The sequence below is a fragment of the Acomys russatus genome, chromosome 17, assembly GCF_903995435.1.
Source record: "Acomys russatus chromosome 17, mAcoRus1.1, whole genome shotgun sequence".
Classification (NCBI taxonomy): Eukaryota; Metazoa; Chordata; class Mammalia; order Rodentia; family Muridae; genus Acomys; species Acomys russatus.
In genome coordinates this window covers 53,775,696-53,792,867 of record NC_067153.1, presented here as the reverse complement: position 1 = coordinate 53,792,867, position 17,172 = coordinate 53,775,696, and the positions used below count along the sequence as shown (strand labels likewise).

At 40.6% G+C, this 17,172-nt stretch overlaps 1 protein-coding gene across 1 annotated transcript in view; it reads right to left on the bottom strand.

The window, feature by feature from the left end:
* Positions 1-17,172, bottom strand: part of Lrrk2 (leucine rich repeat kinase 2) — a 129,807-nt gene that overhangs the window by 57,272 nt on the left and 55,363 nt on the right. Inside the window, exons 23-33 of the mRNA XM_051160232.1 lie at positions 16,631-16,848; positions 14,876-15,126; positions 14,448-14,596; positions 12,616-12,709; positions 10,231-10,417; positions 8,649-8,830; positions 7,091-7,320; positions 6,611-6,738; positions 4,072-4,290; positions 1,720-1,921; positions 3-91 (exon numbers count right to left, since the gene is read on the bottom strand). Of these exons, the coding sequence (XP_051016189.1) occupies positions 3-91; positions 1,720-1,921; positions 4,072-4,290; positions 6,611-6,738; positions 7,091-7,320; positions 8,649-8,830; positions 10,231-10,417; positions 12,616-12,709; positions 14,448-14,596; positions 14,876-15,126; positions 16,631-16,848 (1,949 nt within the window). The remainder of the gene's footprint in view (positions 1-2; positions 92-1,719; positions 1,922-4,071; positions 4,291-6,610; positions 6,739-7,090; positions 7,321-8,648; positions 8,831-10,230; positions 10,418-12,615; positions 12,710-14,447; positions 14,597-14,875; positions 15,127-16,630; positions 16,849-17,172) is intronic.

Sequence of the window (17,172 nt, the reverse complement as noted above, 5' to 3'; positions counted from 1 at the left end):
ACCTGAGCCATGACTTTACAAAGCCACTTGGGTTCCACAAAATACAGGTCGCTCAGCTGCAGCGCAGGGTCTTGAAAATGCAGAAGGACTCCTGCAGTAAAAATCAATCAAAAGATTGGTAGAGAATAATACAGAGCCACAGAGACTCCAGTGTAGCTGTGGCTGCACTGAGAGTCTCACAGTGAAGGACCCTGGGGTCCTGTACACGCTGCTCCTCAGCTCTAAAGTCCCAACAGCCCCAAAAGCAAGTATATTTGAGCCAGGTGACTTGTCCATATGTAAGTATATTTGAAACACCAGCATGCATTGGAAAGTATATATTAATAAGTGCAAATGTGTAGTGTTCCTTTGGACCTGCTACATGCATAGTATGAATGCTTTGGTCTCCGTATAGATAATAAACAACACACAGCTCAGCATATCCGAATTGAGGATCATGGAGAAAGGCAATCATGGAGGGTATTTTCCATACAACAGAGTAGAAGGGTCAAAACAGTTTCCCGGTCATTTGCTCTGGGACTACAAACCAACCCACAAGTTCTGCAAGCTAACAACATGGTGTGGGGTTGCAGTGGGCTGAGATAATCGCTGTGAGATCAAAGTCTAAGCAACAGGGGCACCCTACAGCCCATAATTCTCCTATTGGCAAAAGTGGCCCAGTGAATCACAGCAGTAATAATTCTTCTTCTTATTATTTTACAGAAAAATGTGATACTATGAAAGGACATGGTTCCTTTGAGGGTTCCAAAATAGCAAAACCAAGTCCCAGAATCCATATGTTTTCTTTGATTCCTGCTCAGGGGTTCTTTCTTACTTTATCCTCAAATAACGTCTAAGTATAGTCTTAGAATACGTGCGTGATTTATGTTCATTCATGTGGTGGCCTTGAAAAAGATAAAATCCATCCGTGACTTGTTCAAAACTTTGCTAGCACAACTGTCCTCTTAGTGGCTCCACCCAGCAGTGGATGGAAACAGATGATGATACCCACAGCCAAACATTAGATGGAGTTCGGGGAGTCCTGTGGAAGAGTTGGAGAAAGGACAGAGGGACCTGGAGGGGAAAGAACTCTACCAACAGAGTCAACTAACCTAGACCCACGGGAGCTTACAGAGACTGAACCACCAACCAAAGAACATGCATGGACTTGACCTAGGCTTCCAACATATATGTAGCCGATGGGCAGCTTGGTCTTCATGCGGGTCCCCTATCAATTAGAGGACAGGGTGTCTCTGACATGGATCCAGTTGCCTGCTTTTGGATCACTCCCCCCTGGCATGATGGCCATGTCAGGCCTCAGTGGAAGAGGATGTGCTTAGTCCTGATGCAACTTGATGTATTGGGGTGGGTTGGTACTCGGGGAGTGGGGGGAGGGGAGTGAACCTCCCCTTTTGAGGAGTAGAGGAAGGGGATAGAGGAAAAGGATGGGAGGGTGGGACCAGGAGGAGAGAAGGGAAGGAGGCTGTGATCAGTACGTAAAGCGAATAAATAAATACGTAAATAATGGTAAAAAATTTCCAGAAGAAGTACATTGGCTACAAATTCTTTCCAAATATGCAAATCTTTCCAAAAACGATAAAAGCAAAATAACAAACAAAAATAAAAGTCTTATTGACATTTTCTTAAATTTTGAATATTGATTATATACAAGATTTAGACATCTCTTCAAGTTACCATGACTTAAAACTGAAAGCCAGAATCCAGAGCCAACGCACAGACCTGACTCATCTAGGAAGTGAACAGCATGCGGGAGCTCGGTCTCGTCCAGCTGCAGCTGATGCTCTTTCACGAGTTGCAATAAACGCTTCCGGTTAATTACAGGAAACTCAATTGGCACAGCTTTACGCTCTGACAAAATGATTTTCTCCAGTTCTACGTAGCAATCTGGAATTAGCTGCCCAACCACAGGCTGATCTCGGATCTATGAAATTACAAACGACAAGGTGTAAACATCTATTTAAATCCATTAAATCTATTTAAATTCAGATGCGTTGTATGGCAACTTCAGCCATAACAGCTTTTACACAGTGACTGGGTTTTTACATAAAATTTAAACATGATGCAAACCCTATCTAAATGGTAATGGATGAAGATGAAATTAAAGTAAGAAAATTATGGACACAGTGCCTTTGGAGAAAAACTGCAAATTAAAACAGCATGGAAGTAGTTATCTGGTAATATGGTAATTATATTTCAAAAACAAAGGCAAATAACTGGCCAAGAAAGAATGATCTCCTTTTCTAATGCACCAGCGTGATGTGCAATACACAAGTGGTTAGGGCAAGACAGTCTGTTATGCGACCCTTGGGGATATGTCTTTATGAGATAAACATACCCACAATTACTGGACTAGTGGACGGTGGACATGGAGAGTTAGACTTGGAGACATGAAACCTCCTCATGCAGTTACGTTTTCTTGTGGAACCTTAAACTCTGGAAAATGAGATTTGTTTAAATGTCGATGATCCAGGCCTAAGAGAAAACTCATTGTCTGCAGCAGTCGCTGAGACACAGAGAGTGGGATTTCCAAATAAGGGTCTGGAGATAATAGTTTCTATAAAAGGTATCTTTTAACGGTATTTCCCCCTTGGAAAACCCTAATTTTAAAGAGAAATGCAACTCTAAAAAATAGCAACAAAATGCCTCTAAGCACCACCAGGGGGCAACCTCTCCCCGTGTCTGGATTCATAAGATGTTACACCCATCAGAAATTCTACTTAAACTCTTAGGCTCTAGAAACTGGGTTTTTCCCATGCATTAAAACACAAAACTGTGTCTCGCTCCTCCCTAATTGTGTGAAGAGCTTTAGTTTCCAGCACCCAGAACTACTACTTCCATATTTTTCTTTAGTCATTCAGGAATATATAACCCTTGACCTAGAAAACAACATATAACCCTACTAACCATCATATGTTTTTATTACTCACAAATCAAGACAACACAAAACTTTAATTTCAAGGTGACGTTTTAAGCTAATGAAGGAAACAGACCTATAGAAGTGAGTGGATGTCTCACAAGAAGCAGATCAAGCAAGGGGGAGAGTACTGAAGGGCAGGTCCAGGGCAGCAAGCAGATGCCTGCTCTGTAATGGGCTGGAGAGAATTGAAAGAGTTGTGGTTCATACTGACTGAGGTTTTGTCCTTTATTTTCTTTCACCTTTCACCTTGGTGATGGAATCACTACCAGGCCAAAGTAGGAAGGAAAACAACAGCCTTTCTAAAGATCACCGGGTTGCATTTATAAATACAAGGAAAGGGCTGGGAATGAGTCAAGGCGAAAGGGAAAAAACAAATGGGACGGGGTGGGTGCTCTCTTCTAATAGACTCACAGCTACCTAGCCGGGCATCCTCAAACCAACATGCCAGAATCAGGTAGCCATTAGCAACGTGCATTCCTTTTTTTTTCTTTTTTTAATAATAATACTGCCATTTTAGGGAAGCATGTTTCTTCATATAGAGTTGTCCCGAAGGCTCATTTGTAAGTATAAGAAGCATCTCGTCTCAATGATTGACACTGATAACTTGCAGGTGTCTCACTGACCAGTCCCTTCCCTACAGCGGCAGCCACAGCCCAGACTGCTGACCACACCCCGTTTCTTACAGGCTCCTTCTAGCAAATTTAGGAAGCTTGAGAGCCGCTGTGCCAGAGGAACAGGTGCCACAGAGGAGAGGGGGCCCAAGCTCAACTCTCACATTTAGTCTCTGGATGAGGCCCCTGTAGAGGAAAGCTGGGAGAGCAGGTGCCTGCCTCGGTGTCCAGGTAACAATCTTCTTCTCGAGGTCATCTAGTTATTTGCATCCCCACTTCTATGAATTATAAATGAAGTGTGGTATAAATAAATACTTGTAAAAATGAAAGTGCTCATGAAAGTGCTCTCATAGTTTTGAGCTATGAAAAAGCCTACAATTTCCAGGTAATTAATTGCTCTCTCCCCAAGGTTTCTGACATTTCTGAGCAGCAGCACAATGTGACAAAGAGCAGTAAGGCGTATTTTATCCAGCAGCCTGCAGGAGGCACACACCCTCCCACCTTGACCACTCAGCTGCCTGCAGGGGGCGCACATCCTCCCACCTTGAAATTCAGACTCTCATTTATGATGGTTTTCCGAAGCTTTGCCAAGGCATCTGATTCCTCCGTGGCATTCACAAAGTGGTAGTCCCGGATGGTGGGGAATCCTCTCTTATTTAGGAGTTCCTTGGTGATTTTACTTATGCAGGCTTTGCGCTGCTTCTCATCAGAAACATCCAAATGTGTGCCCACCAGTATCACCGGAGAAGAAGAGGCACGAGCCTAAAGGAACAGAGACAAGACACTTGCTGTTTACGTAAAAAGGCTTTCCTGGTTACGGATGTTTTGAAATCTGCTATGTATGAAACTTGGCGCTGCAGTGCTGAAGACTCATGGGCTTCAGAACCAGTGGTAATAACTTGTCTTATCCTTCCTAGAAGTGTGTGCATATTCCTCCAAAGGACACGTCTTGAAACGCAATCCTGTGACACTGCATAGCTCCCTTCTTAAAATGGGAGCTATGTAAGATGCTTAACTCATAAGGGTAGAGCCCAAGGAACAGAATGATTCTGTCATTACAGGAGAGGATACCTCGGAACGAATAAGTTGGATCTCCTCCCCTTCCCTTTGCTACTAGGCATGCGCACTCTTGCCTTTCCACTTCGCACTATAAAATGACACATCGAGAACAGCCTCGCAGATGCATATTCCAGCCCCATGGTCCTAGACTTCCCTCCCTCCAAAACTGTGAGAGAGAAATCTCCATAGTTTGTAAACCACTCAGGCTACAGTATGCTGTCATAACAGCAAATGGCACCTGAGACATTTCCTTAAACCTAAAACAAAATGATAATCATAAAACAATTTTAAAGTTATTTTTATGTCTTTTTTGCTCCAATTCTTACTGTGTTTTTAGTTCCTACATAGCTATGGTAGTGTACTTTTCCTTTTATTTTAACATTTGCTTAAAGCAGTTTTGTTTTGTTTTGCAAGCTCTGTTTCTAAATAAAATGAGCTTTGGTAAATCCCAAGACCCATCAAAGCAGCACAAGCCATTTCTATTTCCCTTCTTTAGCTGTGAATTTCATAGCCTGGATTTCACTTTAAAGTCATTTGGTTTGTAGGATGAAAGACAAAAGCCACAGAAGTGAGCCTTGTTGTCACTATTTGCCCAAGTTGCTGTGCAAAGCATAATAACATCAAGAAAAGAGATGCTTAAGAAAGATCCAGATTTCAAATGTGAGGCACCAGAGTATGTGAGAAAGTCATATCCCACTCTCCACTCAAGTGTGGAGACTGTTCTGACCATTGGCTAGATCTGAATAGGGGTTTAAAGTTTACCGCCTGTATTGTCCTTGGCTGGTGCCTTAGTTTGAGTGGGACCCCTGGGCCCAAATCTGCCCTGGAGGGGGAGACCTGGTGGCACTCAGAGGAAGGACAGCAGGTTACTGAGAAGAGACTTGATACCCTATGAGCATATACAGGGGGAGGTAATCTCCCTCAGGAACAGTCATAGGGGAGGGGAATAAGGGGAAAATGGGAGGGAGGGAAGAATGGGAGGATACAAGGGATGGGATAACCATTGAGATGTAACAAGAATAAATTAATAATAAAAAATTTTAAAAAAAAGATCCAGATTACCAGCTACACCCAGGAGCTACCAAATCCTGTACCCATATGTCCTGGTGCAAACCTTCCTGAAGATCTGACTCCCAGAAGGGCTCCCTGTGGCAACAAATAGCTAGCATGGAAACCCTTACTACAACCTCAATTCAAAAGCTACAGTAGATAAAGGAACAGCCATCCACGGGGCAGCAGGTAAACAACAGGGAAATATCAAAAATAGAGATGCCAGAGGTAGGCACCAGAGAGCCTGAGGCTGTTTGCAGGGCAGAATCTAAAGGCTTCATACTGAAAGTTCACTGCAAATTCACCAGCAGTGAGAACCTGTCTTTTTTAGGTTGAGAACATTGGTATGTCACTTAACAAAACAAAGTGGTCAAAATCAGTTGTTTAACCGTGCTTCCAGATATTACAGCACAACACACCTTCAGAGACTGGTGACATGCAGCAATGTGGGGTGTCTCACTTCCATATCATCACTCAAAACCTGAGTGCTTCTAACTTAAAAATAAAAGAGAAAGAAAGAAAGCGACGAAAGAAAGAGATTGAGAGGGGAGAGAGAAGGAAGATGGAGAAGGAGAGGGAAAGAGAGAGAATAAGAAAGAGGGAGTAAGAAAGAAAAAGGAAATTCAAAGCAATTGGAAAAACTTGTTTTTTTCTTTTTAAGTAAATCACCTCATAAACACATTTTTAAAAAGACAGAATGTGGCTGGGCATGGGAGTGCACACCTTTAATCTCAACTCTCAGAAAATTAGAATTTGAATTGAAATCTGAATTCAAGGCTACCCTGTTCCTTCATAGCAAGTTCCCAGCCACCCAGGGCTACACAATGAGACTCAGCCTCATAAAAAAAAAAATAAAAAATAAAAAACCAAAAAAACAAAAAAACAACCTAACAAACAAAAGACAAAGCCAGGCACAAAGTGCATGCTAGAAGCTGAGGGCAAACTCTAGTCCTGTGTGATTAGAAAAAAGCACCTTGATATTGAAGAGCCAAGGCTTCATGCCATCCACCTCCGCCTGCCCCTTGCTGAGGTCATAGACAGCAAGGTACAGCGCTCTCTGCGTCATGAAGTGGGGGTGCGTGCTGTAGAACTCTTCATGACCTAGAAGGAGAAGTCAGACGTTTTAGTCCTCCACATAATAGGCAAGAATCATCATGAAAGTTAAATAAAGGGGAACAGCAAGCGATTGAGAGCAAAGCAATTAATGGACAAATTCACATGGCAGCTTTAACAATGATGTCTGTTAGAGGCCAACCAAGCAATTACTTTAGACTCTGTTGGGTCCTGGCATGGCTCTCCACATAATGTCCATTCTGGTGGCCGGGGAAAAATTTGTAGCTAATGGGCATGGAATAAGCTCATAGAATCTACCAGTTCTTTTCCTACTGGACCAGGAAACATGGTTTCAAAAGTCTTACTCAAAATGGAAGCTAAAGTGATATGCCTTCAGTACCTGCAAAGTCCCACACATTTAGAACAAGGTCCTTTTTCCTTTTGCCTCGTATTTGGATAGGCCAGTCTCTCACGTCTATGCCAACCGTGGCACCCTGCATGCCAAGGTCTGACTTCTTCATTTTCATGAGTTGCTGCAGCAAAGTGGTCTTACCGCTCCCGGTATTTCCCACAACCATGAGCTTCATCCGGTTGTAGGGCACAGCCTTTTTCAGACGTTGTTGTAGAAACCTGATATTGTAAGGAAAAGCAATGTAACAGCCTGCTAAGCAGTGTGCTGGGCCCGGGCCCTGCCTTAGTTGTTCCACGGTGAATGCGTAAACATAAGCATGCAAAACCGTAAAGGTCGCAGAACCAACAAGATACATGCCATCTGGCTTGCGGTCAGTGCGTGTATTCTGCAGGGCGTATTTCAAAGCAGTCAATGATATGTTCTAGTGTTGATAATTGCAATGTCATGTTATCCCAGCACGAGAAATAGCCAAAATGCCAAAGCCCATTTTTCAATACCTATTGAATTGCAATGCGTACATACGTATCTGCCGGATGTTGTTTAAACCGTATAAGTAAAGTCTTAACCATTATAAAGTTTCAGCTTTACAATTGCATAGAATCAAGAGAGTTTATAAACAAAGGCTGTTTTAATGGAAGTTTAATAATAAGGCCACCTTGGTTATGTTATATGTGCATATATGTGTGTGTTTATATATTGTAAATATAATACAAAATTGACATTTACATATGGCATGAGTGATACAGAGATATATTTTCATTAGCTGTGTATAATGGAAATAGAAAAATACATTTTCATCTATCCTATGTGTAGCTACATTTTTAATGTATTCATTTTTGAGATTATAATATAATTACAGGATTTCCTCCTTCCTTTTCCAAACCTTCCCATACACCTCTCCTTGCACTCGTCCAAATCCATAGCCTTTTTTAAAATTAGAAACTAAACTGTGTCATAAGGAAACTGTAGGGAATACTGGCTAATCCATGCCAACAGCAGGCGTCTGAACAGTTCCCCTGGCGATGTGATCAAAAGGAAACACTAGGGACCAGGGAGATGCTCGGTGGATAAGTGCATGTCTCTATGAGCACCAGAGCTCAGGAGAACAGTACCCACCCAGAAGTCAGGCCAGATGTGGCAGCCAGCTTGCAATCCCAGTCCTTTGGAGACAGGGTGGGGAGATCTCCAGAGAAAGCTGGCTAGATCCAGGATCAGAAAGAGACCCTGGCTCAGCAAATGAAGTGAAGCATAAAAAAAGGATAATAGTGATCACGGGTGGGGCATGATGGAGGAAGGCACCTGACATTAACCTCTGGGTGCTAAGCAAGATCAGGCATTCTTTCACCATTACCTGGACCACAAGGAATTACAAGACCCTTTGCAGTGGGTGCATAGAAACTCATTCATTAAATAAAAAGCACGTGGAACATACATGTTAGATAGTTCTGTTCGCTATCCTTATAATATCACCAAACAGCCATCAAAATCACAGACAATAAAAGTGAGATAGATTTGCCAAAGAGCAAAAAGAATAAAGTCACCTGACCTTATGATGTCTTTGGCTTTGCATCCTACATGCTTAAAGTCAAAATTCAGATGCAGTCCGTCCAAGGGAAGATCCCATATTTTGTTTAATTTCCCCATTTCATTCGGAAAGGACCTCAGTTCCAAGTTGTAACTGACATCAAGAGATGTCAGATTTTCAAGACACCCAATTTCAGGAGGAATCTTAACAAAATAGAAGAGGATGTTGGTGAGAAGAAACTAGTATGCATAGCCAGGACACAAAACAATAGTGATCAGGAAAGTTTCTTTTGCTCCCACCTTGCACAGCCTTAACCCAAAGTTAAATGTTCTTGAAAACTTTGCCATTAGTCCGCAGTATGCATGCTTTTAAAAAAGCAAAAGCAAAAAACAAAACAAAACAAAAAAACAAAAACAGACAAACAAAAACAAAAAATTACTCCTATTTATATGAGTTATTTACCATTTCATTATATTTTAAATTTTATTGGGGGGTGTGCATACAAGCATGTCTGTGCATACATGTGTGTGCACATGCATGTGTGTGTAACCTGCATGAACTGGTTCTCTCCTTTCACTGTGTGAGACCTGAGGAGGACCCTCAGGTTGTCAGACAAGGCAGCTAGCAACCCATAAGCCAGCTATCTGCCCCTATTTATAATTTTAAAAATCAAATCTCCCTTAACAACAAACTTCATCATACACAATACTAAAGAATAAGTCGTTTGTATCTATACAGATCTGTTACTTGTGGTTCCATTCTGTTTTCTCACACTGCCTATGCTCCTTAGTAAATCACAAAGCTCTAACACCAGCCTAACGAGACTGGTTTCACTTTCTGTTCTAATTATTATTTTTTTAGTAGGATGCCTTGAACCTTGTGGATGCGAGGTAAGTGTCCTAATCCCAACACCACTATTGAAAGCTTTTTAACCCAACTACAGTACACTTATAACATAAAGCATTCATTTGCTGGGCAAAAAAAAAAAAAAAAAAAAAAAAAAAAAAATGTACAGGTACCAAAAATATCCAGGTATCTTGAACATTGAACGATCAGACCTTTAGTCGCTCTTTACATAGGCAACAGCTTAAATTTGACAAGAAAACATTTTTTCTTACATGTGTAAATAAAAGGAGGCTGACTCATTTAGATGGGGGGTCATGCAGAGGAAGAATGGAGAGATGTCAGCATGTAGGAAAGAAAAAGGCCAGCTGTCATCCAGTCAAAATGAGAGACTTAAATCATGTCAGGCTGTGTGGAGATCAGAGGTCACAGACAGTGACACCCTTATAAGATCATACATTCAAGATTAGATATGTACACTTCTGTGCAGCAGCTCTTTAAAAAAGAAAATATATATATATATATAAATAAAACAACAGCGTATGGGGTTTGCTTGTTGGAAATGGAGCTTTATCTATACCCACTTACCACAGAGTTGAATCACATCTTATTTACAAAGTAAGAAATATGAACACATTTTAAAATAATCCGTAACACAATTGTGGTAACACACATACACACACACAAAAAAAAATTGTGATAGCAAATTGAAAATCCATTTTCAAGTATCTGATAACATAAAACAAAGACGACCTCTCACCTCTTTCAGGTTATTATGAGAGAGATGTAGTTTCTCTACTCTCGACCACACGTGGGGCTTTTCACTCAGATCCAGGGTGCCGATCTGATTGTTGCTAAAAAAGAGTTCCCTTAAGTTCAGAGACTTCCAGTGCGCGGGCCCTGGCAGATAGTCAATGTGGTTGTGGCTCATGTCCAAGGACCGCAAGCTGCAATGACATGATGCCCCATTGAGAGCAAAGTGGGAGTTAACGCTCCATCACCTACATGTGAGCCTGAACCTGAGCTTGTGTGTTCATACAGTGCTTAGAAGAAAAGGCGATTTTTCTCTACAGTGCAGGTGGAAGAGAATAAGCACCCTGGGAAACAAAATCGGCCACATTGCCTGTTGTGATGACAGAGACGGTAGCAATGAGTCACATATGGTTTTAATCGTGAGAAAGGATGGTGGATGCTTTCACCAAGAAAAGGAAACTGCTTGAAGTGGTAGACATATTAGCTCTTATATTACATGATGTTCGTGTGTAAAAGCATCACATTTTACCAATTTATGTATGTTCATGAAAGTTTTTTTTTTAAAGAAAGAAAACAATCGAGATTCATTTTCCTTTAGCACCACAAGACTGTCTCTCTCAAAACAAAGAAAAGATTGGTGTTTTTTAAAAATGTTCCTGGGGCATGAGGAATTATGACTAAGAAATACACAAATTGTCATTGAGATCCTGTGGCCTCTCCAGGGCTTATGACTGTGCAGTTCCCACTAGCTGCCCATAGGGGGCGGTCACTCATCTTCAGGGTGTGCCGGCGGCTAGTCTCAATGAGGGTGGGACACGGCATGAGTAAGCCTGCCGTGAAACCCACTTGCTCTCACAAGCCTCAAGTTTTCTGAAAACCTCAATATTCATCAGTAAATGTGTGTGGAGCAAACAAAGGCAGGCAGCAATCAAGGTGGACTTTCACACACATGTTGACCCCTCCCCCTCAGTGTATTTGAAGCTTAATGAAGCAATTCTAAGTTTACATAGCAGTAGCATCCATCTAAAAGAGTTTGGGTCTACCAAGCAATGTTTGTGTTCTTAAAAAAAAAAAAAAAAAAAACCTATATATTGTTCTCATTGTCATTAAAAAGTACATGAAAATTAGAAAAAGAATGTGGCTGTGTTAGAGACTATATTCATCAGTCTAACCAGCAATGCTTTTGAGACGAGCAGCAATCACCAGTGTTTTCACCCAAAGCAGTGTCTCTTTGGGTGCAGTCAGGACTCTATCTGGACAACAACTATGTGTACTGTCCACTTGTGAATCAAGAGGGGATTTAAAACAGGAGCACAAAGACTGAAGATGTGTGCCTGAGGATGGTGCTGATAAAATCAAGGGCTGGGTTATAGGGTTAGTTCTATAGGAAGGAGTAATCTTTAGGTCACATTGTTTCCTTGTAAATTATATTAAATGATTTGCCTTCATATATTTTCATTAATATATTTGAAATATGAACAGTGTTTATTTTATAGAAGCCACTATGTACAAATTAAGTCTGAAGCTCAGCCCATCAACACAGATGAATTATGACTTCAGAGAGATATTTAATTTCTCTAGTAAGATTATAAATAGGAAATAATCGCAGAACTTATTCTATAAAATAATTAGAAAGGCTAAAGAGAAGGACTATGTGGAGTAATTAGGACAGGGACTGGGGTTTTGCAAAATTAGATTTGCCCTAATGGGTTTATGTTTGTCTAACATTCTCTGTAGCTAGGTGGTCGTTACTATTTTCCTAGGGAATGCATACATGCATATACTAACTATGGTTGTTTTACAATATGTGCACAGAATAGTTCTTAAAATAATGACACACTTGACACTGAACTATTGCCTGAAGTTTTGGTCTTTGATAAAATTAAGAAATCCCCAAACCACAGCCCCCTCACTTTGGCCAGATGGAAAACTACCCATATTCTCCTAATCTTCACAGCACATGTTACTGAAACAAATAAACTTCAAAGTTAGTAATGTTCAGGCAACAAATAAACCCATGTGGGGAACTAAATCCCCCCAAAATATCAACAATCATCTGAAAAACATCCAGCCAATGTCATCTTATTTGGTTACAGAATACAATAAATAATTAATTATTCAGATTATTCCTATACAAAAGCACAAGTTACTGCAAAGGTTACGGAGATGTATCTTTTGTCTAGTAAAAGTATGAAAACCTCATATAATAAAAATGTTGAGGTTTTTTATATGAAGTGGTTTTATAAATGAAATATATATATATATATATATATATATATATATATATACATATATATATATATATGCTCACATCTGCTCACATCAAACCGTTGCTTTGCGTCTAAAAGCTGTACCACAGCTCGCTCGGCTTTAGAAGTAACAATGAACTTACTGGGGAAGAATGAAAATTGCTTCTGGAATGCATGTGAAACTGTTCTGAGATAATTTTAGGCTTGTTATGGAAGACGGTAAGGCAGGCACTGCCGCTGAGGAAACAAAACAGGAGAATGGACATTTACAATCGTCTAAGTTAGACTTCTGATAAACTCGGTAAGAACTGTTTTCAGCAACATATCACTTCTGCAGTTCACATTTTCACAGTAACAGTATAAAACATTTTTACTTTATAAGATAATAGTATGTCCACTAAATAATAATATAAAATTGCCCATGCTCATGGGCAGGCAAAATTAATGTTGTGGCAATGGCCTTTCTACCAAAAGCAATTATAGATTCAATGCAATCATAAGCAAGATCCCTGCAATGTTCTTTGCAGAAATAAAAAAAGAAATACTACTATTCATATGGACTCAAAAAAAACTTCAGAAAGCCAAAACAATCCTAAGGGGGAAAATACAGGAACGGTTACTATTCTAGAAAAAAATGTATGACAGAGCTATGGTTATATAAACTGCATTGTATTGGCACAAAAGCAGGCATGTAGTTCAACAGAACAAAATAGAAAACCCAAACATGAGTACACATCACCATTGCCATCTAATATTTGGTGAAAATCCAAAACATTCAAAATGGTGAACAAGTGTTGCTGGAATAACAGGGCATGTGTATAAGAATGAAATTATCTACTACCTTGAACAATATAAAGATATAGTTATCATAGACATATACATATAGAGATATATAGGTAGGTAATTAGACAGACAGACAGACAGACAAAGACAGAGAGTTTAAATGAAGTCACTTGGGATGATCACATTTCCGCAACAGCCGTAAACTATCTAACCTCCTTTCAAGTTGTTGGTTAAGATAGTTAAAAAGGCTCCCAAAGCAAATACAAGCCATTACTGTTGCCTTCCTGCTGCTGAAGACACAAAAGTTCTTTGAACACATGACTTGGAGGATTCTAGCTGGATCTGACACAAAAGTATCCTCCTTGGGAACCAGATTTCGTAGTAGCAGAAGAAGAAATGCAGTCATTCAAGGGAGGAATCAGCAGTCTTACCTAGACATGAAGTCCACAGACAACCATGAGCAGCACGCCAAGGTATACCTCAATGTGCAACACTGGCACTGATATCAGTGGATATCAGTGGTAACTACAAGCTGTTTAACTACATGTAAGGCATGTCCAACAGAAGGAAAATCAAGCCCGATCTTGTAAGCCTAGCCAACCACTTACGACTAATGGAATTATGGATCTTAGGGTTAAGATCGCTGCCATTTTCCCAAACCAGTATAATTCCTAACTACATTCTACATCCGGGTACCCCACAGATAAGGGCTTCCCCACACACCTTTCACCTGGTGTCAAGTCAGCATTAGTTCAGCTGTAATGAGAGGCCAATACTGACAGCAGTGTCAGCAGTCACAGTTCACTTTAAGGTCATTCCCTGTGTTTTGACAAACATGACATCTGTCCATCCTCACTGTGTCATACAGTCATTGCTTATTCTTCACATTTTCTTCCCTAGCCCATGGTAGCTATGGCTCTCTTGACTGACCCCACAGTTTCACCTTTTCCAGACCGTCTTACAAGTGGGACCAAACTAGTGTGAGCTTCTTTCACTTAAATATGTGTCTAGAGTCTTTCCTCCACGCCTTTCCTTGGCTCAATGGCTCAGTTTGTTATTGATCTGCCAATTCTCTCTGTAGAACTGGGGCATATTTTAACTGATATGTCGCATGTAACTTCCCTCCTGAAAGGTCTACCCATGACTCTTCCTTGAAGACCTGGCGCAGATGAGACCCGTGCACAATACTTACTAAGACAATTCATCCGGGCACTGAAACTCTCCACTTTCGGGCAAGCCTCAAGAAAGTCTTCAGGTAGGGACGAAATGTGGTTTTTACTAAGGTTTAAAATCTTCAGTTCTTTCAGGCTCAAGGCAGAGCAAATTCCAGATATTTTATTTCTAGTCATAAAACAGAAAACTAAGGATGAAAATGTGAGTGCTAGTATAATTCAAAAGCACGAAATCAATCCACCCTCCGAGTACAGCTTCAAGGCACATTTAAGCCTCTTAAAGTTTGATGTGAAGATTCCAACTGACAAAATTGCCTTGGTTATTTATTGCCTCCACCATTTGCTATGATTGTTTCAAACTCGTTGCTATGGAAATACCACCATGTTTTCTCATCTATGCTCAGTTCAGCAGAACACAAGCTTGCTGTCTTAATGAGTCATCTCTTACCCTTCCAGTAGGAGCTGCTCCAGTTTCTCCACCACTTGGGTGAGGTTCTCAGGGATGGAAGAGAGCTGGTTGTATGATAGGTTAAACTGTTTGAGGCTCGGACACTTCACCACGGGGTCTAAAACTATTGTCGGTCCAATGTCATTGCGCGAGGCATCTAGGTTGGTGATACACGGCATTTTCAACAAGGAGGGGGGAAACGATGTGAGTTTGTTACTGTGCAAATCCAAATGTGTCAAACACTTCAGAGTCTGGGAAGACAGAATTTAAATATTCCACACTGAGTACTTGAGAAATAAGTTCAGCACCACTTCTGTTTTTCATACCATGGCTAACTAGAGCCATCTGGGATTTTGAGGTTTTTTTGTTTGTTTGTTTGTTTGTTTGTTTTCATTTTGTTTTGTTTTTTTTTTATTGAAAGCACAATCCCAAATATGACTTCAGTATACTTACTTACTGGCAACAATTCCTGCTATGGCATGAGTTAAAAAGGGGGGGAGGGAAATTCCATGAGACCATCAGAAACAAGTTTGCAAATATAAATTGAGACCTCAGTCCAGCTTACTTTTAGAAATTACTTCTTCAAATTACAAGATGGGATCAGGGCTACTGCCATGCTATCCAACATGTGTGGTTAAGCCAATCAAAAGCAGGTTGTCCTATTTGGGTAATTTATATTAAAATGTGCAACAATTTCTGAAATCCACACTAATGGGGTGATTGCTACCCCAAACCTAAAAAGCAGAGTTAACTGTGGTAATACACCCTTATGAAAAACTCTCTTACAGTCCAAGAGCTGGGGACTTTTGCTGGACCTCACAGCCAGAGTTAATAATACATCTAGAAGCCACTTAAAACACTTAAGACTACTATTCTATTGTGCACTTGGCCTTTTTGATATCAACCTTGCTAGTTGTATGACCCTTTAATAGAGTTCCTCATATTGTGGTGACCCTCAATTTTCATTGCTACTTCATAACTGTAATTTTGCTATTGTTATGAATCATAATATATATTTCTGATATGTAGGATATCTGATGTGACCCCCCCCCCCACTCAAGGGGTCACAACCTCCAGGTTTAAGAACTGGTGCTTTAAGAGACCAACAGTTTAGTAAGCAACTTTACTTGCCTTAGATTTCCCATGAAGCCAGCCTTTGCAGCCTAAGCTAACACATAGCCATAATCTTAAATTATGTATGCTCCCATACCCCTAACCCAAGAGTAATGCATGTGTATTTGTATATTGTGGCAATAAATGCCAAAGATGGAAAACATGCTAAAATTGATTTTATAAAACAAATATCTACCATAGAAGTTGCAAGTTGCATGGATAAAGGCTGATGAGACCGTTTGCAATGATGGTTACAATGCCCTTTGATCGCTGAGTCAGTGCGGTCATTGGAGTCAGTAAAGTTTCATTCCTTGTAAAACTCTTAAAGATTTTTGAAAGGTATCCCTCAATCCTTTATCTATATGATGCATCCTATGCTGGTTACTAAATATAGAGCAAATGCTCTTTGTGAGTCAGACTACAGAAGACATGGGGAGAGTAGAGAATTCAAATCTGAGGTTGCTCTTGGGAAAAACAGTCCAAGAGGAAAATTTTAATTTTGTCCTTAGTGCAAAAAGAACACACTCCAGGTACCCTGAGGTTATTAAGAATGTGTTTAAACAAATGCCCTTAACCACGCAAATTGGATGGCCATGCAGTGCCCCACAGGGTCTTGGAAGTTACAAGGCAAATGGACCTTACCTCGCACAGCTGCTGTGGGAAGCCCGTGAGAGCATTCTGATGAAGTTCCAGCCTGGTGAGATGCTCCAAGTGGCTACTGAGGCAACACTTCGGGCTCAGGGCATCAATATCTTTCAGGTCATTGGCGGAAAGGTCCAGTGATGTAATGTACTCTCTCTCAGAAGACAGGGAAGAAGAGCTATCTGAATGCCGCATATGGGGCTGAAGCTTTGATGATCCTTTTCCAAACAAAAAAGGGTGGAAATGTCAGCACACAACTGAACTCGCCTGCTGGAGATGGAGTGAGTGCCTCTTCATGTTGGGAGGCAGGCTCTGCAAGAGAACCAAGCTGTGGAGTGTGCACTCTAGTTAATGAACATGAAGAGCAAACAAAGGTATTTTATCAGGTGGTGTGAAAACAAAAGAGCATCCAATGAAAATCAGGAATGGGACTGGAGGAAATATCATTCGGATTTCAGAAAACTCATAAAAGATATGAGTCTGAAACTAGTTATAAAGAGTAAGTCTTTAGATTGACAGGACTCTAATTTTTCTGTAGCCTC